The sequence below is a fragment of the Bubalus kerabau genome, chromosome 1, assembly GCF_029407905.1.
Source record: "Bubalus kerabau isolate K-KA32 ecotype Philippines breed swamp buffalo chromosome 1, PCC_UOA_SB_1v2, whole genome shotgun sequence".
NCBI classification, from domain to species: Eukaryota; Metazoa; Chordata; class Mammalia; order Artiodactyla; family Bovidae; genus Bubalus; species Bubalus kerabau.
Genome location: NC_073624.1, coordinates 166,973,238 through 166,999,966, shown reverse-complemented (window position 1 = coordinate 166,999,966; position 26,729 = coordinate 166,973,238). Strand labels below are relative to the sequence as shown.

The 26,729-nt window shown below is 55.0% G+C and overlaps 1 protein-coding gene across 3 annotated transcripts; it reads left to right on the top strand.

The window, feature by feature from the left end:
* Positions 1-74: 74 nt before the first annotated feature.
* Positions 75-26,729, top strand: OGDHL (oxoglutarate dehydrogenase L). Of its 3 annotated transcripts, none has more exons than XM_055566457.1 (22): positions 75-188; positions 5,253-5,423; positions 9,027-9,129; positions 9,554-9,669; positions 9,817-9,971; positions 10,672-10,818; positions 12,525-12,615; positions 14,992-15,171; positions 15,323-15,451; positions 16,325-16,504; positions 16,776-16,928; positions 17,656-17,758; positions 17,886-18,014; positions 19,039-19,189; positions 20,790-20,917; positions 21,809-21,987; positions 23,344-23,415; positions 23,535-23,660; positions 23,768-23,840; positions 25,045-25,208; positions 25,393-25,547; positions 25,996-26,729. In XM_055566457.1, exons 5-22 carry the CDS (start codon positions 9,850-9,852, stop codon positions 26,117-26,119), a joined length of 2,406 nt encoding a protein of 801 aa, XP_055422432.1. In that variant the 5' UTR covers positions 75-188; positions 5,253-5,423; positions 9,027-9,129; positions 9,554-9,669; positions 9,817-9,849; the 3' UTR covers positions 26,120-26,729. The 3 variants fall into 3 exon arrangements, with proteins under 3 accessions (XP_055422432.1, XP_055422431.1, XP_055422433.1); XM_055566456.1 differs by lacking the exon at positions 75-188 and adding an exon at positions 3,291-3,494; XM_055566458.1 differs by lacking the exons at positions 75-188; positions 5,253-5,423; positions 9,027-9,129; ... (1 more) ...; positions 9,817-9,971; positions 12,525-12,615 and having other exon boundaries at positions 10,705-10,818.

The window sequence follows — 26,729 nt, the reverse complement described above, 5'->3', positions numbered from 1 at the left end:
CCAGCGGGGCAGGGCTGGGCGGGGCGTCCTCAAATACGTCAAGACGCGTGGAGTCTCCCAGGCGCTCAGCCCACGTCGCGGCGTCTCGTGACCCAGGTAATTGGTACCTTGCGCTCCGCATCATCTGCTCGCAGCCCCCTGACCCGCAGCCTCTGGATCGCGCTGCCGCGCCGACCCCCACCAGCCGGGTGAGCGCGGCGGCCCCTCCCCTCCTGGTCCTTGCGCCTCCTCTCCTCTTGCTGTCTCTCGGGCCTCCCCTCCGGTCCTCTCTCTCGGGTCCTGGGGCGCCGCAGCCCGGAGCCGGGGCCCCGTGAGGCGGGAGGAGTGAGCGTGACCTTGGCTCCGTCTTTGGCTGGCTGCGGCCTCCCCAAGGACACCCCCCAGCCCTTCGCGTTCATTCAACCCTGCCAGTGCAGTTCTTGTGAAACGTTTTGCGTAAAGGAGCGAAACTCTACCGGTGGGGTTTCAGACATCAGCGTTTGGTCTCTAGCTCAAGACTGCAGACTGTCCACGCCTTTCGTGGCCTGGGGAGGGGCCTACTGCCCTTCCCTTTCTGAAGGAAACTGGGCTGCGGAGAACAGCGCTGGGGATGGGGATGGTATAGCGTTATGTGCTTGGTGGGACAGGCAGGCAGCTTCGAAGTCTCAGGACCTCGTGGGGGGAGGCGGGAGGTGGGCAGGGCCCTTATATACGGCTTTAATCGCGGTTTCTGCTCACAAATGGGGAAACTGAGGCCCTGAGGGAGGCAAGACTGGCCTGAGGTGGCAGCCAGCCTGAGAACTGCTTCTCCATCTCTCAGGGAAATGTGGGGGATGAGACGAGGTCCCAGCAGGGTACCATGATGCCCATCCCTGCGTCCCCTCCCCACATATCCTGTAGCATATTAGGACAGGCCCCTTTTACGTTTGTCCTTTTCCCTCCCCTGGGCTTTCATTCAGGCCCTCCTGCTCTGCCAAGGAAATAAGCACACCCCCTTTCTGCCCTGCTTCCTACCACAGGGTCTGCCTCCTTGACCTTCTCTTGGGTTCAGTAAACTAAGGTTGGGACTTGTTCCTGAGAAAAGGCCACCCAGCTCCCAGAACAGGGCGCCATAGTAGGCCGACAGGAGGGTGAGTCTAGGCTCTGCTGCTGCCCAGCTTCCCCAGGTCTGGGGAAGGATCTGTTAACTGATCTCTACAATGGGCGTATTGCAGAGCAGTCCTCAGCAGGGCAGCCCAGATAGGGGCTTATGTGAAAAAGGCTTGGTGACCAGGGATTCTGCAGTTGTTCTGGGGGTGGGGAGGGGGATGGTACTGACTTTGTCCTTAGGGAGGAGACCACCAAGACCTGTCCAGAGCAACCTGCTTGTTAGTCCACTGGAGGCTGAGCTGGGCTCTTCCCTTTCACCTGAGTGGGCAGGGCAGGCTGGGACTTTGACTGTAGATACTGAGATTGACTCTGTGCCCAGAACCTCCAGGGCTCCTGCATCCCCAAGCCCTGCTGGGGTTGGGGCAGGGGTGGTTGGCTGGCTGCCCTCCTGTCAGGCTGGGTGAAGGCCGCAGCAATGTGCCGTGGCTTTCCTGATTACTCAGTATTTGTAAAACACAGTGTTCCTGCGCTGGGCTGGGCAGGACACAGGCAGGCTCATCACTGCCCCCCCACCCCCACCCTCCTGCCCCAGGCCATCCCATCTCCCAGTGGGAGTGGTTGCTGGCAGGAGCAGCTCTGTGTTTACATCATGACTGGGCAGTGAGGGGGGCACGGACTCCGGAACCACAGGGCCCCACCACTCGCCAGCTTAGCCTCGCTGTGCCTCTGTTTCTGTATTTGTAAAATGGGACTATAGAGTGCCCACCTCTTGAGACTGTTGAAAGGGATGGAGGAGCCCAGTGCTGCCCCCAGGTCAGTGCTCGCTCGCTCTGCTCTTATTCTCATTCCCACATGGGTATCTTGCCGTCAGGCTTTCTTGCCTTAGGGCGAGGATGTTAGAGTTTCCGCATTGGGTTGTTTAGCGTCTTCTGATGTTCTGGACCAGTAGAGCCTAGGCCCTATGGCCATCTGGGCAGCGACAGCAACCCTGTATTTGCCCGGTCTCAGGGGCTATTAGAGATTGAGAAGGGGTTGGCACCCTGACCCTCTGACCGCAGATCTCAGACCTTGAGGCCCCACCCAACACCTGGAGGGTGCCACTCCAGGAGGAGCCAGCCCCTGGCAAACCCTCGCTAAAGCCTAGTGCCACTGGGCTGGTGGGGCGGGACAGGCCGCTGAGTGTGTGGAAAGGGAGCTTCCAGCGCCTGGGACTCAGGTTCCGGCTGAACCCATCTCCTTCCTCCCTGCAGTGCAATGCATTTTTGCTTTTAAATTTTCCTTTGTTTGGACTTGCCCTGAGGAGCCCACTGTCCCTCACTCAAGGAGACCACCCTCCCCTTCCTTTGCCTCCTGTAAGTTTGGAGAGAAAAGGGGAGGAGATGGGCTAGGAGGGCTGTGCCCTGCCCTGCCTTGGAACATGACTCCTTGTTAAATAGAAGGTCCAGCCAGCGGTTTCTGGAGACTTGGTTGAACTGGTGGGGAGGGGAGTGCCCTGTGGGCTGGGCACACCTGGCCCCAGGGACATTGACTTCCGGCCAAGCCTAGGCAGGGAGGTACACTTTCTGGGATTGAGATGCCTGCATGGCCCCTGGTGGGGTGGCTCTGGTGCTACACCCCACTCACAGGCTGGGATTCTCTGGTCAGAAGGGCATCAGCAAGTATTCAGAGGGAGCTGTCCTGTGTTCGGGCAGTGCTGGGGAAGAGAAGGGATCTCTGCTTACAGTTGTTTTGGAGGTTCTAAGAGGAGGCTCTTCTCTTAGAATCTCTGTCTTCTGGGCTGGGGGGAAGGAAGGCCCCCCACCCCGCCCCGCCATATAGACATAGACTCCTGAAAGCCTATTGTTCATGCATTTTTCCTGGGGAAGAGCAGGTGGCTTAGTGGGGTCAAGGGAAGTCACTCGTCACTTTTGGTCACAATGACTGGAGATCCAGCAGAGCCGTGGGCCTTGAGATAGTACAGCTCAGCCAGACCCCTTTCTTCTGGCGTTTTCCTGACCAGGCATGGTGCACCCAGTCCTTGAAGGACCTCCCTGCCTGAGTTCCAGGGTGGCTAGGGGGCCTGGCCGATTGTCTCTCTCACCAGGGACTTGTCTTGTACTACCTAGCCCAGGGTCACCTGCCCGGTAGGCCCACTAAATGCCATGTGAATGGACAAGTGGCTGCCAGAGCCTCCTTCCATCCTGGTCCTGTGGCTTGTTTCTCTCTTATTGCCTGTGTCCAGGATGAGTCAGCTGAGGCTGCTGCCATCCCGGCTTGGGACACAGGCCTCAAGGCTCCTGGCCCCACATGGAGTCCAGAGGTTCAGCTGGTGCAGCAGATCGTCTGGGCCACCAGCTCCCTTCACAAGCAGCAGAGCTGGAGGTGGTTCCAGTTATATGGAGGAGATGTACTTCGCCTGGTTGGAAAACCCCCAGAGTGTTCACAAGGTTGGCACCCCTCTGTGTGGGGGAGAAGGTCCTGAGGGCCGTGGAGGGGGCAGTGGGGAGAAGCAACTTGCCTGCTGAGTGACCCTGGGTAAGTTTCTTTGCCTCTGAGGTCCACCATGTCTTCGTTTGTAAAAGAGTTGGTCCTCATATTAGGAGAGGAAAGCTCATTGCTCTGCTGTTGTGGAACCAGCCAGTGGTTGGGGGTCTGGCTTGAGAAGCCCAGATGATGCCCTGCTCAGACACCCTGTTTCTGAGAGCTGCCCCTTCCCCTCTGTCACACTGCACTGTGCCAGGTGGCCCCTGTTATGTCGTTAGGAGCATGAGTGTTTTTATGTATATTTGAGCTGGTGAAATAAGTACACACTGATGGTAAAAAAAATAATAATAATGAAAATGAAAAAATAAAATCAGCTGCCAGGGCAAAAGTAAAAAGTGAAGCTGCTCTCTGTCCATTCACAGTCCTCAGAGGAAAGTCATACACTCACATGACTCAGGACAAAAAGTACTAAGTTCTACAGTGAAAGCCTTCCTCCCATTCCATCTGCTCTATTCCTACCTGTCTGGTCCCCAGCCTATTCTTAACTTCTTCTGTATCTATTCAGATTTTCTTTAGATAAACTTATTGCAAACATAATTCTGGATTTCCCTCACCTTTACACAAATAAATGACATGTAATGTCCACCGTTTTGCTGCAGGCTTTTTCCATTCAGCATGCATCTCTAAGATTTTCAGTGTCAGCACCTTAAGAGCCTTGTTTTTTCCCCAGCTGCGTAGTATTCCACTGTTTGGATGGCTGGGCCACACCCATCCCCAAGGACGGGCATCTGGCTCACCTCCAGTCTTGGGCTGCCAAGCCTGGCACTGTACTGCGTCGTCTTGTGCGTTTGTCACCTTGAGTGTGTGCAGCTCACCATGGGATAAATTCCACAAAGTGGAGTTGTTGGGTCAGAGGGCATCTGGACACATAATTTTGATGGATGTTGCCCAGTTGCTTCCCACAGGGTGCGTGCCATCTTATTCTCCCACCAGTACCGTGTGAGAAGATGCCAAGGAAAGCTCTTCCACGTGTGTTCTGCTGGGACACAGAGGTGCTGGTGCATTTGTCCATCTGCTTTTGGTTTCTTCACAAAGACTAGCAAACCATGCATCCTCTTCTGTTTTGTTCCTTTACAACATATCTTGGCAATATTCCACAGCCATAATAATAGATGCATCTTTTTTTAAAACAAAATCTTCCAGAATCTAAATTTACCATTTATTTAAATGGTTTCATATTGATCACCACTTAGATTGTTTTTATGCTGCCATTTTTATAAACTTTCCTGCGGGGAACATCCTTGTACCTGTAGGCACACACCTGTCCAAGTACATCTGTAGAATAAATTGTTGGCAGTGGAATTTCTGGTTCAAAAGATACATACATTGGAAGTGTTGAGGACCTGCCTGCCAGATTGCCCTCTACAAAGGCTGCCTCTAACCCCAGTGTGTGAGGGCATGTTTCCCCCAGGGATAGAAGTATCTTTCATGCCTGAAGCCCCTTGATCACAACTTATAACTCCCCTGCCAGCCCTCTACCAAGCTGGGTCCTGGAGAGATCTGAGCTCTGGATGGGGGCCTGGGCTGGTTGAGAGGGATCTCTGGACAGGGTCTTAGGAAGGTCCTGAGAGCTATGGTGATGAAGGAAGACCATGTCCCCTGGGGTCCCAACTACTCTCAGTCCCTAACTTGGCTGTTTTCTTATTTCTGCCCCCATCCAGTCCTGGGATAGCTTCTTCCGGAAAGCCAGTGAGGAAGCCTCTTACAGCCTGGCTCAGCCCCAGCCCCTTTCTGTCGTCTCTGAAAAGAGACTGGCAGCATCCAGCCGGACCAAGACCAGTAAACTGGTGGAAGACCACCTGGCTGTGCAGTCCCTGATCCGGGCCTACCAGGTGAGTGACTGGGAGGGCGCAGGCTCCTGGGTGGGGCAGGCGCTGATAACAAGAAGACTGGCTCAGCTCCGCGCCAGCTCGGAGCCCTTCTCCGAGCCCTCTGTGGGTGGCTCTGACTCCCCGTCCTGCTCTTTGCCACATTACCATTCACATCACTTGCCATCTCCCTTCATTTTTTGTGCGGACTGGTTTGTTTGTTAGTGGTCTTTCTCATGGAGTGTTATCTATCTCCCACACCACTGTGCCCCAGTACCCGGGGGGGGGGTACTTAGTGAGTGATCAGTTTCAGTGAGTGTTGAATGAAAGATGAATACACTGATCCTTGTTAATGTCCGTTTTCTCCTCTTGACTGGGCATTCCAAGAGGACAGGGCTGATGTCCAGCAGGTGCTTAACTAGTGTGTGTGGAACGAATGAATGAATAAATGAATAGTTCATTAAGCAGCTCTCCCACCCATCAGTTGCTCTGTCCTGGAGACTTAGGCTCCCTGTGGCTGGGTTCCCAGGCTCGGCCCCCGCTATGTCAAAGAGTCCTGATGATGTTCCCTATTCTTGGTCTTGACTCAACAGTACTAATTGGAGGGCTGTTCTGGGTGTTCACTCCATAAAAATGTAATCATTTAGGATCTCTCTGGGAATTGGCGGCAGAAGGTATTTCATAAGAGAAACTTGTCTTGAAGACATGCAGAAGGAAGGGTAAGGGCATCCTGGCAGAGACTCAGTAGGAGGGTGTCACACAAGTCGCTGCAGGAACTCGGGGAGAAAGGGAGGCCTTAGCAAATGGAAAGGGCGCCTTGCCTCTGAATGAGGCACTCTGCGTGGGTTGGCAGCTGCCCACCCAGGGCATGCCAGCTGTGCTGGGGCAGAAGAGGGACAGTGCACAGGATCAGGCTCCCCTATTGGCCTCAGGACCCATGGATTGTGGGCCACTTGGGAGCAAATAGCATTGGTTGTAATGATGTTTGTCTTGGCTGGCTAAGAGGCAGGAAGCTATCTAACTGTTGACTTTGAAAAAGAAGAACAAGGAACATAAAACTTTATATGAAATATAAGGTATCATTCAGAGTGCGGCCTGAGGGCCTTATCTTCCAAGCATAGTCTCAGTTCTGCAGCGGGTCTGTGGTCTTTCGTTGTCTGAGATCACAGCACCAGGGTCCTTCCAGCAGGTTGGTCTCTGGATTCAGGAAGGTTACTTGGTACTGGCTTGATAAAAACCTGCCTGATGGTGAGTACTTACGGGGTGGGCTGCAGCGCCTCACAGGCCAGCTCGGGGCTGAGCTCTGGTTTGACTCACCTGCATACATCTCTGAAAAAAACCCAAGCTGCTGCTTATTTGCAAATGTATAGAATGTAGAAGAATCATGTCTCAAACCCTCAAGCCCATCATTACAGTGCCGCTCTTGATTCATGTGCCCACCTCCCGCTCCACCCACAGGCCACTGATTATTTTGAAGCAAATCCTAGATGTCATTTCATTTCATTCATTGAACGTTTCAGCATGTATTTCCAGAGATAAAGTCTCCTTTAAAACTTTACAAATATACATAATGGCATTATCACTGCTAAAAATAGTAATAATCTTTAATGTCATCAGATACCCAGTTGGTATTCATTTGTGCCTGTTTGTCTTAGGATGTCTTTTTTCTGCTTATATGAATCGAGATTCAGATAAAGCTACCGGTTGTGATGTTGACATGGCTCTTAAGCTCTTGCTCTCTGCTCCGCAGGCCCTTCTCCATTTCTTCTGTGCTCCTTGTTTGTCCTGTAGAGTTTTCTTGAGTCTGGATGTTGCTGATTGCATCCGCATGGTGTCACTTTGTCTGATCCTTTGCCCCATGTAATTTCTGTAAAGTGGTGGTTGTATCTAGGTGCTTGACCCAACACAGATTTGATTTCTTTGTTGCAAATCAGCTTCCTGGTGGTGATGGCACTTCATCAGTTAGCGGCTAAGGGTAATTATTTCCTGGATGCATTAAGTCATTAGGAGCGGTAAAAGTGGTGATAGTCTAATTCTGTCTTTGTTTGGTACCTGGAATATTTCCGTGGGGAGAAACTTTGCTTTGTTAGCTCCATTTGGCCTCAAGTACAAATTGTATAGGGAGGGTAGAATCAGTGCTTGATTTTTTTCCCTTTTATTGATGGATTTTCAAAATTATGATTTGGTTCCCTAGCATCTTCCAAATATGGCAAATAAGGGTTTTTCTTCTTTTTCTTAGTATGATATGAATGCATAGATTTAAACACATTTGATGAGTTTCAGTCTGCTGCAGATATTCTCCTTGTTGTTGCTTAAAATGTGTCCTTATTCCCAGCCTCAGTGGTGTTTGGTGGGATAAGATGATTTGAGCTCATCTCATACATTTCTAATAAGCCAGTTCTCCAGGGAGTGAGGGAGTATTTGCTGTTATTGGTCTGGATGTGACTTTTGGGTTCTTTTGATGGTTAGAGACAGGAAATACGTAGTTTTTTTAAAAGATACCATACTTTATAGGTTTGTACTGATGCTTCTATACACGTCAAATATAGAGCTTAGGGTTTGTCTTTGACCTCATCAATCTTATATCACCATCTCCTTTTAAAAATATAAAAAATAGAGGTTCTCAAAGATGCAATACAATGACTTATTTGATTTTTCTCATAATCCATACATGACAAGGTAAGAATAGAATTCTAGTACTACCACTGCTGGTTGGTAATATAAATGAATTTATGATCTTTTCATTTCTGCAGTCCTGTTTGCCTTTGGGGAGCATTCTGTTAGTCAATTGAAATCGTTCCTCTCTATATAGTTATACCACAAAATGGATACATTAATTCATTTATATTACTTTCAATTTTTAAAACTTAATTTTGTTTTTAAAAAATTTATTTTTTAATTGAAGATAATTGCTTTACAGAATTCTTAATTTTGTTTTATAGTGATATAAAATATTTATAAGATTCCAAAGGCAAGATATAGTCTTAAAAGTCTAGCTTCCAGCCCTGACACTCTGCCCTATTTTGTCCTTTCCCTGTAGGAAATAATTTTTCTTATTTTTTGGCTTTATTATTTTACTACATATTTTTCTAATGCACACATTTATTTGTAGACATTCAAATGGATACAAATAATGCAAGTCCATATATTTGCTCTTGTCTTTCCTTTCATAGATGATAGGTAGTTTATCACAAACATTTTTATGTAATTTGCTTTTTTGCTTAAGAATATTTTGTGGAGACAATCTCATTGTAGCAGTTAGGAATTTTCCTCATTCCTTTGAGCAACTCTGTGCCTGCATGAATTTCCCATTTCCATTTGTCAGCGTCCTGCTGATGGACATTTGGGAAGTTTTCGAATTTTGCAATTACTAATAGTACCATGGTAATTATTTTTGTGTATGCGTTCTTTCCTGTTTCTGAAAACTGCACGATGTACTTTTAAACCGAGGTGAGCTCCTGCCGCCTCAGTTGCTGTGCTGGGGTTTCACAGGCCTGCTAAGGCCTGGGTGCTGGGAATGTGGAAACTTGAAATTCTGAAGCCGGAAGTGAGGGGCCCAGAGTCTCAGTCTTGGTGGGGGTCTGCCCGGCTGTGCTCCACTCTGCCTTGGCCTTTTCTCCTCTCCAGATCCGGGGCCACCATGTGGCCCAGCTGGACCCCCTGGGCATTCTGGATGCGGACCTGGACTCCTTCGTGCCCTCAGACTTAATCACCACCATCGATAAACTGGGTGAGAATCGACACCCTCTCCTGTTGCCCTGGCAACGCGAGCCAGCTGATGCCTGTGCCTAGTGAGGGGCACTGAGCCTGCGGTGCCCCTGCGTCTCGGGTCTTAGCCATCGGCCTGAGAGGCTTTCTTCTGACCCTCGCCCATCTATGCGTCGGGTCCCTGCAAGGGAGGGCTCTCCATCCTCCCCAGCTGGTGCACCCACTCAGCAAGTGTGAGACACCTGTCTAGGCTCATCCTTGTGATGGCAAGCTCGGTTCTGACTCTCACGCCCTGTGCGCTGCGGACAGAGGCCCTTGACCTTTAGGCTGGACGTGGTGGGAGGGTGCTGGGGGCACTGTTAGGAGGTCTAGGGATGCAGCTAGGCTTACCTGCGCCTCACCTCCCTCTCTCCTGTCTGCTGGACTTTGCCCCATGGGCCTCCCAGCCTTCTACAACCTGAGGGAGGCTGACCTGGATAAGGAGTTCCAGCTGCCCACAACCACTTTTATTGGAGGCTCTGAAAACACCCTTTCTCTACGGGAGATCATAAGGCGCCTGGAGGTGAGCACTGGCAGGCGTGTCGGGCACACCTGATGAAGCTCTCCAGCGTGCCTTAGAGGGAGGGAGGGCACTGCCTTTCCTGTTCCAGACCCTGAGGCTGTCCATCTTCTTCCTGGCTCCTTGTGGAGTGCTCCCCTGTCCCCACAGAGCACATACTGCCAGCACATTGGTCTGGAGTTCATGTTCATCAATGATGTGGAGCAGTGCCAGTGGATCCGGCAGAAGTTCGAGACCCCGGGCGTGATGCAGTTCTCCAGCGAGGAGAAGCGGACCCTGCTGGCCCGGCTAGTGCGCTCCATGAGGTCGGGCCCCCAGCACCTCCCTGGGAAGCCCCAGTGGCTGGGGGGCCTGCTCCAGGGCTGTCTGAGACATCCCAAGCCCTAGCTGATGAGGAGGTACCTGGCAAGTGAAGGCAGGGCTGGGTGGGGCTCCAGGAGATCATGACACCGAACGAGGCTGGAAGTGACATAAAGATGTCCTTGCGTGGAGTGAGTGTAGCAGGGACTTCCTGCAGGTAGGGCAGAGCTGGACTTCTGTGAAGCTGGATCTACCCAGGACCGTGGGGCCCTGGCGGAGCCCCTGACCCAGCTGCTGGGAATAAAGTGGCTCCCTGAGCAGTGACATGTGGGCTGGAATTTGAATTGAGCCGTGAGGAGGTCTTTGGAACATGGTGAGAGAGCTCCAGGGCACATGTGTGCTGGAGGGCACCGAGCCGAGAACAGTGGGATGGCTAGTTGCAGCAGTTTGACTGGAAGGGGAAGAGAAGGTGGTTCCTGGGAATGGATGCAGCCAGAGGCCTCTGGTTAAGCTGGGAGGAGCCTCAGCCTCCCCCAGACCTATGCTCCTTGCTGGTGGGGCATCATGGTGTCTGTGCCAGGCCCTGGACTGTGCAGAGAGATGTGACTTCGTAGCTTCCTCTGTCCTGGCACCCTACTCCAAGCCCTCAGGAATAGCCCCCACGAGCCCCTGCCTCACCACCCTTTTCTTCCCCTCCCCAAGCAGGTTTGAAGACTTCCTGGCCAGGAAGTGGTCTTCAGAGAAGCGGTTTGGCCTGGAGGGCTGTGAGGTCATGATTCCGGCCCTGAAGACTATCATCGACAAATCCAGTGAGATGGGGATCGAGAACGTCATCCTGGGGATGCCCCACAGGTGGGTCCTCCCTGCCTCAGCCTTGTGCTTCTCCCCCAGGCCCAGCAAGCTGAGATGGATGTGAGGCTTTGAAAGTCAGAGTAGGGGTGTTGTTGGGACCTAGGGGTAGAGGCAAAGGGTTCTGGAAAGTTCTGAGTCCCTGGGCCCTGGCTTGCTCATCACAGGAAGAGCTGAGCGTGTGGCCAAAGCCTCTGGAACCGGGTTCTCTTGGGCTCAGTTTCTCACCACACTGCCGCCATCCCCAGCAATACTGAGATGACAGAAGGGGCTATGTCATGCTACTTGAGGTTCCTGTGGAGTGGCACAGCCCAGAAAAGTGAGGGCAGAGCCTGGACACGTGGGCCTGGGTTGGCCTCACCTGGTGGGAGGTCTCTGGAGGTCAGCTGAATGTCTCTTTCCCTGGCTGCTAGCTGACCACTCATTTCCCTGGGACTTTGATAAAGACTTGGAAGGTTGGCCTGGCCACTGGGCAGTTACCTCTAAGCTGGAGCCTGTGGGATAATGAGGAATATAGCCAGGGTGGCCAGGGGTCCTGCTGAATGGGCAGGGACAGGACATGCTGTCTGTCTGAGGGGCAAAGCCTCGGTATTTCCCATGCCCATTTCCAGCCACTCACAGGGGGCCAGTCCCCTACTGCTTCAGCACTGGGGCATCACGATGAAGTGTGAGGAGGGTCCCCATCTGTGGGCTGGCCTGCCAGGAGTCCAGGCTTTGTCTCACAGGCTCTGTGCCCTGGAGGGAGCAGAGAGGACCCCGTGGTTTCAGGACGGCTTGGCTTCAGTAGAACTGTGGGGGGTGGGGAGAGAACGGTGCTGGGCCGCGCTGGCGCTGCACGGGCTCCTGGCCTGAGGAGGCTTCTCGGGGCCAAGGACTGCCCTCGGCCAAGCCTCCATGGTTGAGAAGGGGCCTCTGAGACTTGAGGGCTTTCCCCAAAGGGGCTGAGGGGTGTTCATCTGGTTCCTGTGTCCATACAGCCCTCCCTCCACAGAACAAGAGAGAAGCCCACCGGAAGAGGGCTGCCCTTCTGTCATAGGGCCCTGTGGGGCTAGAGGTCACACCAGAGTATGCGCAGGCCTAGGGCTGGCGTCTGCTGCTGGGCTGTGGAAGTGAGTTCTGAGTCACGCCTTGTGCCTGCCTCAGGCTGGTGTCCACCCCTGCATATATTGCCCCATGATGGGAAGTTCAGGCTGGATTGGAGAATCCCTGGACCTAGCTGCTTCCCCACAACCCCCCTGGACCACCCCCTCCCACCCACCAGACCTAAGCTCGTCTGGACAGGCCCTCTGGTGACTCCTAAGGGCAGAAATGTCACCTCTTCTGTATCCTGCTCCAAGATGCTGCTAGGCTGGGCTGGTGAGCCGTGTGGGAGTGGTTGCGTTGTGTTAGCAGGTTGGGATCAAGATTCTGGGTTGGGCTCAGCTTTGGGGTCAGGGAGGGGGTGAGTGGACACTTGGCCATGAGGCTGGGTGGCTCCCTGCTCATGAAGGCCTCCTGAGTCTGAGGGGTGTGGGTGTCTGCTGGCCAGGGAGAGCTGGCCAGCTGGAGCTGCTCACATGCCTTGCAGATTGAGACAGGGTCAGAGGGCTGGGGTCCCAATGCCCACGCTGTTCCTGCGTGGCAGGTGGACAGGGAGCATGATTATGCTGGGGTGTGTTGAGGGAAGTGGCCTCTGTGCCAGGTGAGAGCCCTGTCCCCTCTGGCCCCAGGGGCAGGCTGAATGTGCTGGCCAACGTTATTCGCAAGGACCTGGAGCAGATCTTCTGCCAGTTTGATCCCAAGCTGGAGGCGGCGGACGAGGTGGGTGCCAAGTGTGGGCACCAGAGCCCCTGGAGAGCTGGGTATTTGGGAGATGGACAGACATGCAGAAGAGTGGGAGAAAGGCCGGGGGTGTCAATGTGAGGCTCCTGAGGTGCCTTGGAACCAAGTGCTCTGATCTCGGATAACTAGGAGAATCCTTGGATGATCTGGGCCAACCTGCTATCTCCAGCCAAGGAAACTGAGGCCCAGAGAGGTGCAGGGGAGTGCCTGAAGTTACTCAGTTCAGCCCCTGTGGCTGTGTCTCTGTGCCCAGAGCCCTGCCTGCCCGTAAGGACTCCTCACTCGCTTGTTTGCCCAGCACAGTGTTGGGAGGTCAGGACAGTTTCCTGTGCCCACTGATGAGCAGAGGGTACAGCTTTCCACCCTCACCCACTTCCTGGTATGTTTACGTGTCATGTAGGCCGCGTATCCCATGATTTTGTGCGTGCTGGGCCCTCAGCCATGTTGCCGTCTTCTCTTCCTCTCGCTGTCTCTTTCACGTCCTGCCCATCACCCCGTCTGATGGCTCTCCTGGTCCTCCAGGCAGGACAGCTGTCTGTGCCTCCTCTGTGCTCCCTTTGCCTGAAGAACTGTGTCTGCTCTGGCCTTTTCTGTTCTGTGTGTGTGTGTGTGTGTGTGTGTGTGTGTGTGTGTGTGTGTCTGTTTTCCCATCCAGGCTGGTAGCAAGGTGAGGGCAGGGACCTTACCCCGAAGCCTCAGCACCCAGCACTGGAGGATGCTTTGTTAAAATGAGCCACGTTAAATGACTGCTCTAGAGCCATCCAGCACGTTAGACCAGAGCAGGACTAGAATCCATATCTGCTGGCTCCCAACTCAGGATCTTTCCACCATCATGTCCATTTTGCTCAAGCACCTCCGTTCTCTGAGTCTCACTTTGCTTTCCTGTAAAATGGGGATAAAAATTCCTGGTCCCAGAATAGGTTGTGAGCAATTACAGATGACATGAGTGAACTATAAAACCTGGCCAAAGAGCTCTTTAAACAAATTTACTTTTTTCTTAATTGAAAAAACAATGTGAGCATCATTTGAAGAAAAGATTTCCTAGTGAGAGTAAGTTTCCCTTCTGAGGCTGCTTTCCTGCTTCCCGGAGGCTCTGCTGTGGTCAGTTTTCATGTTAAGGTGGAACATTCCAGAAACGTTCCACGCAGTGCAAACGCATGTGGGCGTCCAGCACAGCTTTATTTGTAAGAGGCCAGGGGAGCAGCTCGAGACGCCGCTGGGCACCTTGCTGTTTTCCCTTAATGAACCGCCACTATTTTAGAGCTGCACGCCAAGCTCCCCGGGCTTCTAATGCCCCTCTGGTTTCCTCCGTCTCTTGTTGATGAGCGTTAGGTGGTGGGATGAGTGTTTTTGCACATATTTGTGTGCATTTCTAGATAGTGTCTGAGAAATGCCGTGGCTGAAGCTGAGGAGGCAGGACTGAATTGCCCTCCAAACAGCTTGCAGACGGCGGCGAGTCTGCCTACTGTGTGCGAGTCCCAGGCCACGCCCCCCTTCCCTGACTCCATCCACCCTTTCCATCTTTGCCAATGTGATAGGTCCAGGAGTGACTGCATTTGAACATATTTCTCTGCTATGAATTTGAGTGTCTTCTCACATGTTTTTAAACCATGTATGCCTTTTCCTGTAAATTCCTTTTCCTGGCTTGTGCTTATTTTTCCCTGGGGTCTTGGTGAAAAGTGCTTTACGTATCGAAGGAGTTAGCCCTTTGCTTGCATTTGTGTGATAGATATTTTCCCAGCTTGATTTTTTTGCCCCCTAATACTGTGCGTGAATCTTCTTCCCCCTTGACAAATATATTAGATTTTGGCTGTCTTATCCTCTGTGGCTTCTGAGGTTTGTGTGTTGTTTAGAAAGACTCCTCGCTCTAAGATCATAAAAAGTGTCATGTTTCCCTGCTACTGTGTTTTGTCTGCCGTGTGCACATTCTTGCTTACTTTGGTGAAAGGAATTTAGTAGGGGTCCTGCTCCAGTGTTTTTCCAGAGGCCTGGCCCATGGTCTTAACTCCAGTTAAGAGCTGTCCTTCATTTCTTGGCCTTCACTGTCGCTGGTTGGCCCCGTCCTAAGGGTGCCTTACCCATCCCCAACTCTGCCATCATTCATGCGGAGAGTATGGTTGCTGATAATGTGCAGGGGCTCTGATGAGGGATCACGACCCAGGGACCCCGCCGGCTTTTCTTAGAGCAGCTGGAAGACAAGCAGGGCGTGTGCCAGGGTTGGGGGAGGAATGCAGGGGTGGGTCAGGGACAGCACGACTTTCCCAGGGAGCAGACTCCAGGGGATGCCCCAGCCCCGCTGTGGACTTGCATGTCTGGGATGGTGGGGACTTCATCACAGGCCACCTCAACCTTCAGGGTTCCGGAGATGTCAAATATCACCTCGGCATGTACCACGAGCGGATCAATCGCGTCACGAACAGGAATATCACTCTGTCGCTTGTGGCCAACCCCTCCCACCTGGAAGCTGTGGACCCCGTGGTGCAGGGGAAGACGAAGGCGGAGCAGTTCTACCGTGGGGACGCCCAGGGCAAGAAGGTGAGCTCTCCTGGGCCCTGAGGACCTGGGTTCTGTGGGCCGGGCTCCTGAGGGGTGAGCTCCGAGGGGTAGACTCCAAGGTTCAGGGTTGGGGCTGGGCGGCACAGGCTGGAGCATGGGGGGCCCTCCTGACTGATACCCTGTCCTGCAGGTCATGTCCATCCTGGTCCACGGGGACGCTGCCTTTGCTGGCCAGGGCGTGGTCTATGAGACTTTCCACCTGAGCGATCTGCCCTCTTACACCACCAACGGTACCGTGCACGTTGTCGTCAACAACCAGGTGAGGGCCAGGGCTGCATGCTGGCCCTGGCAGCGTTATCTATTCCTGGTCCAGGCAGCACTCTGAGGAGAAGAGTGGGACAGTCCTGCTTCTAAGCCCACTGCTCTGCCACTTAGCAGAGTGTGCCTTCAGCGAGGTGCCTGATCTCTCAGCCTTGGTTTCCTGGTCTGTGGAATGGGAGGAGTGTACATCTGTGTGTGTGTCTCTGTGTGTATCTATCTCTCTGTCCTTCTCTCCCGCATCCCCATGTATGTGGGCACACACACACATATATATGATAAAGCTGTCGGGACAGAGGAAGATGGGTATAACCAGCACCTACCCCAGAGGCTGCACATATAAAATCAGATGCTGCCTTTAGCTCCATGTGACCCAGTCTTAGAACACGGCTCTCACAGCTTTTGCTTTTAAGGCAACTGTGGTTAACGACAGCTCTTCTGATCCTGTAAAGCCCTGGGTTAATGGCTTTATTTGCATAGTCATTTAAGTCATTTAATCTTCACAGTATAACCCTGTGAGGTAGGAATTTAATGAGCCCTTTTAATCAATGAGGAGACCAAGGCTTTGGGAGTTTAAGTGCCTGGCCCAAGGTTGTATAGTTAGTAATTGGTGAGACTGGGTTTTATCCCAACTTGGGCTCCCTGCTCCCACTGTATACAGATGATTGCAGGAGAAAGAGTGGGTGTGATTCGCCTGGTGGTGCTGCTGTCCCCGTGATTTCAAGGTCACCCACTGTTACCTGGTCATGTCCCCATCACCTCCCGGCCACGCCTGATGGACCTCAAGGCAAAGGCACCCCTTCCCCAGCCGCCGGACCCCTGGCCTTCCAGGCAGCTGTAGCTGTCCAGCTCTCAGTTCTTCCTGCTTCTGCAGATTGGCTTCACCACGGACCCCCGGATGGCCCGCTCCTCTCCGTACCCCACCGACGTGGCCCGCGTGGTCAATGCACCCATCTTCCACGTGAATGCAGATGACCCAGAAGCTGTGATATACGTGTGCAGCGTGGCAGCCGAGTGGAGGAACACCTTCAATAAAGATGTCGTGGTAGACCTGGTGGGTGAGGGGGGCCCCGGCTGGGTGGGCTCAGCTGTCCCTGCTGTGCCAAGCTCGCCAGGGCTGCAGCATCTTCAGCGGTCACGGCTGGGCAGCAGGTTGGGTGCCACTGGGCACAGTCTCTGCAGAGGCCTGGCGGGGGCATTTGGTGACGGGTGATCATGAGGGCTGGTGAGGTTTTGAAGGGTGTGGCCTTCCAGGTGTGCCCCAGTGGGCAGTGACTGTGTCAGCCACACTGCCTGGGCCTGGGGACCCACCCTCTGCCCTGCAGGTCTGTTATCGCCGCCGTGGCCACAACGAGATGGACGAGCCCATGTTCACGCAGCCTCTCATGTATAAGCAGATCCACAGACAGGTGCCCGTGCTGAAGAAGTACGCGGACAAGCTCATCGCTGAGGGCACGGTCACCCTGCAGGAGTTTGAGGTGGGCCCCGTCAGCACCTTGCTGGAGCCGAGACTCTGAGGGGCTGCTGATGTTACCAGCCCAGGGCTGGGGGCTGGCGATGGCCCCGGTTATCCAGGGGGACAGAGGACCAAAGACACTCACAGCCCGGTGGGATGCAGTCAGTGTGGCGATGCATGGAAGCCCACCCAAGGCAGGAGTCCAGGAAGGCTTCCTGTGGGAGGCGGCCCTGAGCCGGGTTGTCCCCAGTGTTCTCTGTGGATATGCTGGCCCTCCCTCTGTCAGGCGCTCCGAGAGCAAAGACCGTGAGTCTTTCCTGGGCTCCCACAAGTCCCTTGCCGAGTGCAATCCCATGGACTCTTTCCAGGATCCCCTGAACTCTGGGACTTTAAACTCTGGCCATAAAGTCCCTCTTGGGCTTCCCTGGTAGCTCAGTTGGTAAAGAATCTGCCTGCAATGCAGGAGACCCGGGTTCGATTCCTGGGTTGGTAAGATCCCCTGGAGAAGGGAATTGCAATCCACTCCAGTATTCTTGCCTGAAGAATCCTATGAACAGAGGAATCTGGCAGACTACTGTCCATGGGGTCGCAAGAGTCGGACACGACTTATCGACTAAATCAAATCAATCAAGGTCCCTCTGGGTTAGGGGAAGACCATTCCTCTAGAGCATGGTCAGAAGGACCAGTCTCTCAGCCTGTGACTGCCCAGGGCATCATTGCCTCAGTCCAGGCCTTCACTCTTATTTCAGGAAGAAATCGCCAAATATGATCGGATCTGTGAGGAGGCGTATGGCAGGTCCAAGGATAAAAAAATCCTGCATATAAAGCACTGGCTGGACTCTCCCTGGCCTGGTGAGTGAGCGGCGTGTGGCTGAGAGCCCCCTGGGGCTGTGGGAGAGGCAGGCCTAGGGAGATGGGCTGGTCAGGGGAACTGAGGCCCCACTGCCTCCCAAAAGTCACAGAGTCTCTGCCCTCTCAGGCTTCTTCAACATGGATGGGGAGCCCAAGAGCATGACGTGCCCAGCCACAGGTGTTCCTGAGGACACGCTGACCCACATTGGTGAAGTGGCCAGCTCTGTGCCCCTGGAGGACTTTAAGATCCACGTGGGTGAGGTTGCTGTCTGGCATGGGCCACTGTCCCAGACATCAGGCCCCAAGAAAGTGGTGTCAGGAGTCAGGGAGGCCCAGTCTCATCCCTGCTTGGCTGTGGGCAGACCAACTGAGCTCTCTGTGCTTCCTTCATGCCCGTGAGGGATCTGTGATAATAACTCTTCAGGTGAACAGATGTGGATGCCATGCTCTCCAGTGAGTGCCGCTCACAGGGCTCCATGGACACCTTGGGTTTCCCCAGTGCCTTTGTTAGGGGTACCCCTGGATCAGACAGGAGGAGGGCAGGAAAAAAAGGCTTCCCGTGGAGGGGGCAGTTGGGTCTAGAATGTTGGGGGGCAAGTGTGCCAAACTGGACAGATGATAGAGGGTGACCCTGGTCTAGTAGCTGGCCACTGGCTGTGCTTCTTGGCTGTAGCCATTGTGGCCTCCACTCAGGCAACCTGAAGAGCCCCCGTGGTGGTAGTGGGGCCCCCGGCACCCTCTGAGCAGGCTGTGGGTGCTCCAGGAGGATCCCGCCACTTCTGGGGCCCAGGTGTCTCGGGGCACCGGCTCTGTGTGCACTCATGGCAGGTCTGTGTGGGTGTGGGGCCGACGGCAGGCCAGCCTGGGCCAGGTGCCTGGGCTCAGATCCAAGCGCCTTCTGTGTGAGGGTGAGTGAGTGACTTTCCTCTTCTGAGCCCGTCTTCTCATCTGAAAGGCAGTGAAGTCGGTACCTGCGTTTCATTGGAGAAGTGTCCCCTGCTCAGCGTGTGTGGCACGCGCACGTGGCTGACGCTCAGCTAGTGGCACCTCCTCCCTCCCGCAGGGACAGAGGCAGTGGGAACAAACGCGCGGCCAGCCGAGCACATTGGCTGGAGTGGTGGGGCTGGAGGAGGGTCCCCTGTGCCCTGCCAGGCCCCTGGCCTGTGGGGAGGGTACACAATGAATATGCACACACCTGGCGTGGGGCCCGGGGACCACAGCTGTCCCAGGCGAGGTGGCCAAGCTCCTACACCCCTCAGGCTGGCCCTTCCCTCCCCCAGGCCTCTCTCGAATCCTGCGGGGCCGTGCAGACATGACCAGGAAGAGGACGGTGGACTGGGCGCTGGCAGAGTACATGGCCTTCGGCTCCCTGCTCAAGGAGGGCATCCACGTGCGGCTCAGTGGGCAGGATGTAGAGAGGGGCACGTTCAGGTGAGGCTAGGGGGTGGAGGAGCCCAGGCCCCGTAGGTGTTAGCCTTGCTGCTTGGGAGAGCTGAGAGTTCAGCTGTGCTGGGGGTCTCTCAGTTGGCCCAGGGACTTTGGATGATCATTTCAATGAAGGCTAAAAGGAAAGCTTCTTAGAACTGATTTTTTTTTTTCCAATCCCTGGCTGAGTGTTATGGTCTGGAGGAAAAACAGAAACCACTGACCACTGTGCAGGAAAGGCCCACTTTTGTTTTCCCAACACCCACTGGCAGGACAGCTGCCTCCACACGGCTCCATCAACTTGTGGCAAATGAAGGACAGGCCCAGGGCCACTGGAAATCGGCACACGTTGCTCTATACACACTCCTGAGCGTGAAATTCACTGGTATCCTAATCACTGTTTCCTCATCAGCCTCCCAGGCTTGAAGGCTGGGTACGTTTCAGGAATGACAGGTTAATAACTTGGCAATTTGAGTGATTGTTAACTCCAGTGTCCACAGATTGATTTGCTCATTGTGTGTTTTGCTGAACTTCCTCAAAGGATTTTCCTTGTCGGACCAGGTGCTATAATGAGCTGCATCCATGCCTCACTGAGGAGATGAACATGGTATTTCATGGTATTTCTACCCCCATGCTCCACCATTCAAAACTAAGGAAGGAAAATCTCAGAGTCAGAAGGGATTAAAACAGTTGATTGGCTGTTTGAGCCCTTTGAATAGATGTGGAACACCTATGATTCAGCAAATGGAGAACAGCTCAAAGAAATATTTATTCAGATAGCCAGGCCATCTGAAAGCTCCTGGCCTCCTCTCTGCCCCATGGGGCCAGCATGCAGAGCTGACTGCTCTGCGTAAGCTCTTGGTTGATGTCAAGTCTTCTGGTCATCAGTGGTCCTCAAGATCCTTTGTTTCCCTTTGAACTACTGTCAAGCCAACTCCCCACTGCCGTCTTTCTTGTTTGCAGTTTAGAGTTCAGATGAGGACTTTACACTTGTTGGCTGTCCCCATCACATTTCCTCTGTTTGGGACTCCAGATCTTTGGGACCCCAGATGTTTGGGATCTCAACTCATTCTCTGCCATGTTAGTGAGTCCTGGAGATGTGGCTTCCACAATTCAATAGGCTGTCTATGCCTCCCTTGTCCCAGTCCCTCATCACTGCTGGCCCTGTTCAGCCAGGGCTCAGGGGGCCGCTCTGCTGCACCCTGCGTTGCACGTCAGTCCTCACGAGGCTTCGCGTTCAGCCAGGGGCCCCTCCTTATGTGCTGCAGTTCCTGTCTCCTGTGATCCTGGGAGCTAGCAGGGTGGGCAGGGGGACAATGCCCCTGGAATATGGCTTCCTAGGGCCCCAGGTTCCACCCAGGGCCTGGAGTATGGAGGTTGGCATGGCCGGTCTCATGGGACCCTCCTTATGTAGGAAGCTGAGACTCTTCTGTCTGTGCTCCAAGACCCTCAGGGCGTGTGTGAGGCGGGTGCTGCTGGGAGGGGAGGCTGCCCAGAGGAGGGGCTGGATGGCCCTGGCTCTCCGGTGGTCGCCAGCCCGTGGGGCACTGCAGGTGTCTTGGCCAGTCCGCCGCCTCCCACCGCTTCCTGGTCTGTCTCTCTCCAGCCACAGGCACCACGTTCTCCATGATCAGGACATCGACCGGAGGACGTGTGTCCCGATGAACCACCTGTGGCCTGACCAGGCCCCCTACACCGTGTGTAACAGCTCCCTCTCGGAGTACGGAGTCCTGGGTGGGTCAGAGCTCTGCCTGCAGCTCAGAGAGGGTCTGGCCCCTCAGGGCATCTTGTCTTTGTTGTTTCTACCACGGTCTGGAGGTGGCAGGGGCTGAAGGAGCTTGGAGGGCCCCGGGTGGACCTGGCTCATGGGACAGCCCTGAGGGACAGTGGTTGGGCAGCCTCGACCTGAGGCCACATCAGAGATGTGGTCCTGTCCCATCTGGCCCTCAGAGGGCCAGTTGAGGGTCAGTCTTGCCTGGATGGAGACTCTGGATACCAGAGCCTATCCCTGGGTGGCATAAGTGGGCCCAGACAAAAACCGCATTGGATCCACTAGGGGCCGCTGCTGCTGGCTGGCCCTGAGCCTCCTGGCCTGGCCACCTCCACGTTCCTCACCTGCCTTGTCTTCTGCGCCCCAGCACCCAGAGGCCCTGTCCTCAGGCTAGGCTCTTCCTAGGCTCTGGCTCCCCAGACTACACCCTCAACTCTCCCTTGGCTCAACCTTTAGCTGGCCTGCTTCCTCTGAACCTGCCTCCTCCCAGAAGCAGGAACCCCCGATACTGGCCACCCCTTCTGGGGAGCAGCCTCTGGGGCTGGTCCTGCACCCCTGCTCATTTTGCAGGGACTCCTTGGCAGGTGGCCCCTGTGGCCTCTGCAGGGTATCTTTGGACTTGGCTCCTGGTCTAGCTAAGGCTGAAGCCAGCTGTATGTGAGGTCAGGGCTGAGGTTGGCATCTCCGGGCCTGTCCTATGCCATGTCCCATGCCCCATGGAGTCCCCGGCTCTTCCGGCCTCCAGGGAAGGATGGGCAAGGCAGGCACAGTGGGTGAGGATGGGCTGGGCTGGCCGGAGCCCCAGCCCTTGGTGACAGCGTGTGGCAGGCTCTACCTCTGTGTCCTCTGTTTAGGTTTCGAGCTGGGCTACGCCATGGCCAGCCCCAACGCCTTGGTCCTCTGGGAGGCTCAGTTTGGTGACTTCCACAACACGGCCCAGTGCATCATCGACCAGTTCATCAGCACGGGCCAGGCCAAGTGGGTGCGACACAATGGCATCGTGCTGCTGCTGCCCCATGGCATGGAGGGCATGGTGAGGGCCTCACAGGAGGGCGTGGCTGGCCTGGAAGAGGGTGGCTGGACCCTTGGCCGCTTGCAGAGTTGAGGGGGTTGTGTGCCTTCCAGCCCCTGGGAACCACAGGACGCAGGGTGGGCCTGCGTGGGTCTGCGTCAGCACTACTGAAGGTGATGATGCTACTGCTCTAGGTCAGAGACGGAATGGACGTGTCCGCGTGCCTGCTGTGTGCGTTTAAAACTTTCTCTGTGTATCAACTCCTCCAATCCTTACAACAGCCTAAAGAGGCAGATCCTGTTCCCACTGCCAGATAAGGAAGTTGAGACACAGAGAGGTAGAATAGCCTGCCTGAGGTCACACGGCTAGCCGCTGAGATTTGAACGTTTGTTGTTGGAGGGGCCACAGGTGGGGGAGAAGGAGGATATGCAGGTCATCAGGGGAGGGGAGGGAGGTGCATCGTGAGGTCCCGCCCTGGTGGCTGTGTGGCCTGACCAGGTAGAGCATGGCTGGGGCTTGGTCACTGCCTGGCTGGACTGGATGTCCTGCTCAGCTTGGACTGGTCACACATTCAGGGGTTGATCAGCACTGCTCAGAGCTAGGTCTCATGGTGCTGGGCACTTCCCATGCCATGTATTATCCTGTGGCATCCTCACCAGATCGGTTCTGTTCCCGTTTCACATGCGAGGAGAGAAGTCCTGTGACTGCCCAAGGTCCCCCAGTTGTAGAGGTAGCTGGCTTCTCACCTGGAGCCAGGCTGGATGAGGAGCTGAGCTGGCCTGGCTGGTACCTGTGGCTGTGGGTCCATGGGGCTTTGCCCCTAAGGGAGGGGCAGCCACCCCTGTCCCATGGGCAGCCAGCTTGGAGGACCGTGGGGTGTCCTGCTGCTCTTATGGAGCAGAGCAGCCGCGTGGGTGAGGGTAGGAGGAGGAGTCAGACCTGGGTTTGCAGTTGCCCCTTTCTGACTGAGTAACCTTGAGGTTGCTTCTTAATGTCTTCGCCCTTCACCTTCATCTACGTTACAGAGCTGCTCTCAGGACAGAGAATAATGTGTGTGAGGTCTGTAGAACGATGTCTGGCACACAGGGAGCACTCAGCGAATGGTCACTGCTGCAAGGCAGAACGTTCTAGAGAAAGAGCATCTTGGCCTTTTCACTTTTCCTTCTGCCCTGTGTGCTCACACGTTTTGGCTCTGGCTGGACCCTCCTTCCTGCTCTTCCCACATTCCTTGCTTTTCCTATGGTTCAGATTCTGGAGTTAGGCATCTCCTCCAGAAGCGCTCTAGACCCTGCCCTGAGCCCCAGGTCCCCATCTCTTGTGACAGACCCCTAATCCCCCTGAACTCTGGCCAGCCTGGCCATCTGGCATTTGTTCCAGGGCCCAGAGCACTCTTCAGCCAGGCCTGAGAGGTTCCTGCAGATGAGCAATGACGACTCAGATGCCTACCCTGTGAGTACTGCCCGCTCCCCGCCCCTCCCCAGGACAGGGCCACACGCTGCTACTCCTGGCAAGGCCACGATATGGGTACCACAGGCAGGTCCCCTCCCAGCTGCACCCTGTCCCTCCAGGCATTCACGCAGGACTTTGAGGTGAGACAGCTCTACGACTGCAACTGGATCGTGGTTAACTGCTCCACGCCGGCCAGTTACTTCCACGTGCTGCGCCGGCAGATCCTGCTGCCCTTCCGCAAGCCGGTGAGCCACCGACCCTGGTCATTGCTGGGATAACGCAGGGGTCCAGTGCAGGGTGCCCTGGCTGAGTGGGGGCAGGCCGGCAGCCAGCCACCGTGTTTCCCTTCCAGCTGATCATCTTCACACCCAAATCTCTGCTGAGGCACCCAGAGGCCAAGTCCAGCTTTGACCAGATGGTATCTGGTATGTGCCTGGGCAGGTTGGGGAGGTGGCTGATGGGGGCCCATGGGGCAGCCTCTGTTTCTGTGGCTCTGTTGGCCCTGTAGCTTCTGACACGGTCCCTGCCAGCAGCTGGAGTGGGAGGTTGGTGCAGCAGCCAGATGTCTGAGCCTGCCTGGGTCACTTGGGCTGAGATCCAGGCTCAGGAGCGTGCACTAGCTCCCTGCGGCTGCTCAGGAGGGCCAGCCTGGCTGCGTTGGAAGAGCTCTGAGGCTGGAGGTCTGCTGCAGCTCTGCCTGGTTCATGGGATGCTGAGTGTCAGTCATTCATCCATCATTCATGAGCCCAACAGGCATCACTGGCCCTGGGGACCTGGCACCCCCTCCAAGAGCTCTCAGCCCTGGTGTTGGAACTGAGATGTGACCCAATAGAGGTTGAAGGGGGCAAGTTTAGGGCCTTGAAGCTGGTCACAGCAGAGCTGTCTGGGAAAACGGTCCTGGGCTGTAGGGGAGGGGCGGGAGCTGGTCCGGGGACCTCAGTGGCGTGCGCAGGCGCTTGTTCTCACTTGCGCATGTGTAGGCATCTCCTCAGATGCGGCCAGCGGCTAAGCCAGCAGTGCAGAGCCCTGGCATTGGGCTGGACCGCCTGGGCTGAACACTCAGTGCTGGTGAACCCTCTGCCTCAGGGTCCTCACCTGGGATGCAGTGACCTCACAGTAGCTTCCCTGCCACCTGGCATGAGATCAGGAAGGAAAAATCTGTGGGACTCTGCTGGGAGCTGGGCTCTGGGGCTGAGGGAGGAAGAACCGTGCCAGGGTTTACTTTCCAGTTTGATGACTGGGGGAATTGAGTGTGCCCGGGAGGTGCATGACTGGCTGGAGAGCAGGTCTGGGATAGACAACAATTCTGTAGATGGGAATGTGATATCACCTTCTCTGTCCTCTCCAGGGCTTCTCCCCATCAGTCCCCCATCACTTTAAACTTGGTGTTCCCAGGGCTTTGCCCTTGGCTGCAGCTGCTGTCTCCACTCCTGTCCCCGGGACGTCTCAGGGTGTCCACTATCTCCTGTTCTGTTGTTTGGCTCAGGAGGTTCATGTTGCAGATCTAAATCTGGGGCTTGACTCGGTGGCCAAGGAGAGCCTGGAGGAGCCAGGAGTGTGGACTTGATTCCCAGGCTGCTCTGGCCCCTCTGGGGGCTGACGCCCCATCCATGTCCTGTTGGTCCCCAGGAACCAGTTTCCAGCGGGTGATTCCTGAGGATGGGGCTGCGGCGCGGGCTCCTGGGCAGGTGCGGCGGCTCATCTTCTGCACGGGCAAGGTGTTCTATGACCTGGTGAAGGAGCGGAGCAGCCAGGGCCTGGACGAGCTCGTGGCCATCACACGCCTGGAGCAGGTGCGCCTGGGCCCCTCGGCTGCTCGGCATGGTGGGCAAGGCCCAATTGCCAGTCCCCTGGCTCTGGGCAGCGTGCCAGGGCTGGAGCCAGTGAGCAGGGTGGTGGCTGCTCTCTGGGGGGCCTGTCTGTGGGCAGACCCCCCTTCCCCTGGCTATGACCTTCATTCTTCCTGCCCTGCCCCAGATCTCTCCGTTTCCTTTCGACCTGATCAAGCGAGAGGCAGAAAAGTACCCGGGCGTGGAGCTGGTGTGGTGTCAGGAGGAGCACAAGAACATGGGCTACTATGACTACATCAGCCCACGCTTCATGACCATCCTGGGCCGGGCGCGGCCCATATGGTACAAGGCTGGGTGCAGGGGCTGCCCGCCACCCACCCCTCGTGTTTGCCAGGGCCCCATCCTGGCCTGGCCTGCCGCATTTGCTGTGTGAGCTGGCACTGGGCACTGCCCTTCTCCGGGCTGTACTGAAACCCGAGGATCTGGCCCCCTAGGCCCTGCTGGCTCTGTGACTGCCAGTGGCAGAGCGTCTTCCCCACTAGGGATCCTCTTCAATATGGCCGTATGGAGAGCAAACCTTTGTGTTTGTTCTGAGGCCAGAACTGAACTAGAGAACCTCCCGCATGTCTCAGATCTCCTACCTTTGATCTTAGGCCACTGACTTAGCCCCTTGGAGCCTCAGGCTCTTCATTCCTGCAGCCGGGTGACGATAAGCATAGACCCCATGCGGTCCTAGGGTAGCCGCGAAGCCAACCCAGCCCTTCCCCTGAGCTTATCTCTCCTCCTCCAGGTATGTTGGCCGAGACCCAGCAGCTGCACCAGCCACGGGGAACAGGAACACTCACCTGGTGTCTCTGAAGAAGTTTCTGGATACTGCCTTCAATCTCCAGGCCTTTGAAGGCAAAACATTTTAGAGCCTGAGTCTTGCTGTGGGGTTTCCTGGGGACGTGGGGGATGTTAGGGGTTGGCTGGCTCTGCTGCCCAGGAGAGAGACTGTCAGGAGCCCCGAGATAAAACCTACCCATATGGTGATTGAGGCCGAAATGTAGGTACCACCAGCTTCAGTATTAAGCCATCTTGGGCTTTGTGTTTATTTCAGAATCTCTTAGGGCTGAGAAGCCAGAGGTGTCTGATAGATGGGCTATAGCTGTGGAGTGTTTCTCCAGCTGCCCTGGTCTCCAGGGTTTCATGTGGCTTCTCTGTCTGTGTCATTCACGTCTCTGCAGACAGCCAGCCAGCTACCGAGGAGCCCATGTCTTTGGTTTCTCTCCAGCCCGGCAGACTTGGCTGCTGCTCACCCTGTCCTTGTTCATCTGTAGATTCAAGCACCATTCTCTGTTGTGCTCTTAGAAATAGAGACTTTAGCAATGACAGCCAGGTGAAGCCAAACCATGGTAGGTGATTTATATGGGCTCTGTTTTATGGGGCTTGTCATAATGAGGTATGTCAGCTTCTGTGTGAAATATGGTTATATTTACCATGTACCAAAGTAGAAAACCAAATAACAGAGAAATTAAAAACTGC

Bases quoted from the DNA above. Each gene is read 5' to 3' on its own strand.
- OGDHL (XM_055566456.1), top strand. From the start codon at position 3,291: ATGAGTCAGCTGAGGCTGCTGCCATCCCGGCTTGGGACACAGGCCTCA. The intron at 18,015-19,038 runs GTGAGGTTGCTG...TCCCTCCCCCAG, and splicing joins GGACTTTAAGATCCACGTGG to GCCTCTCTCGAATCCTGCGG. The intron at 21,988-23,343 runs GTGAGGGCCTCA...CATTTGTTCCAG, and splicing joins CCCATGGCATGGAGGGCATG to GGCCCAGAGCACTCTTCAGC.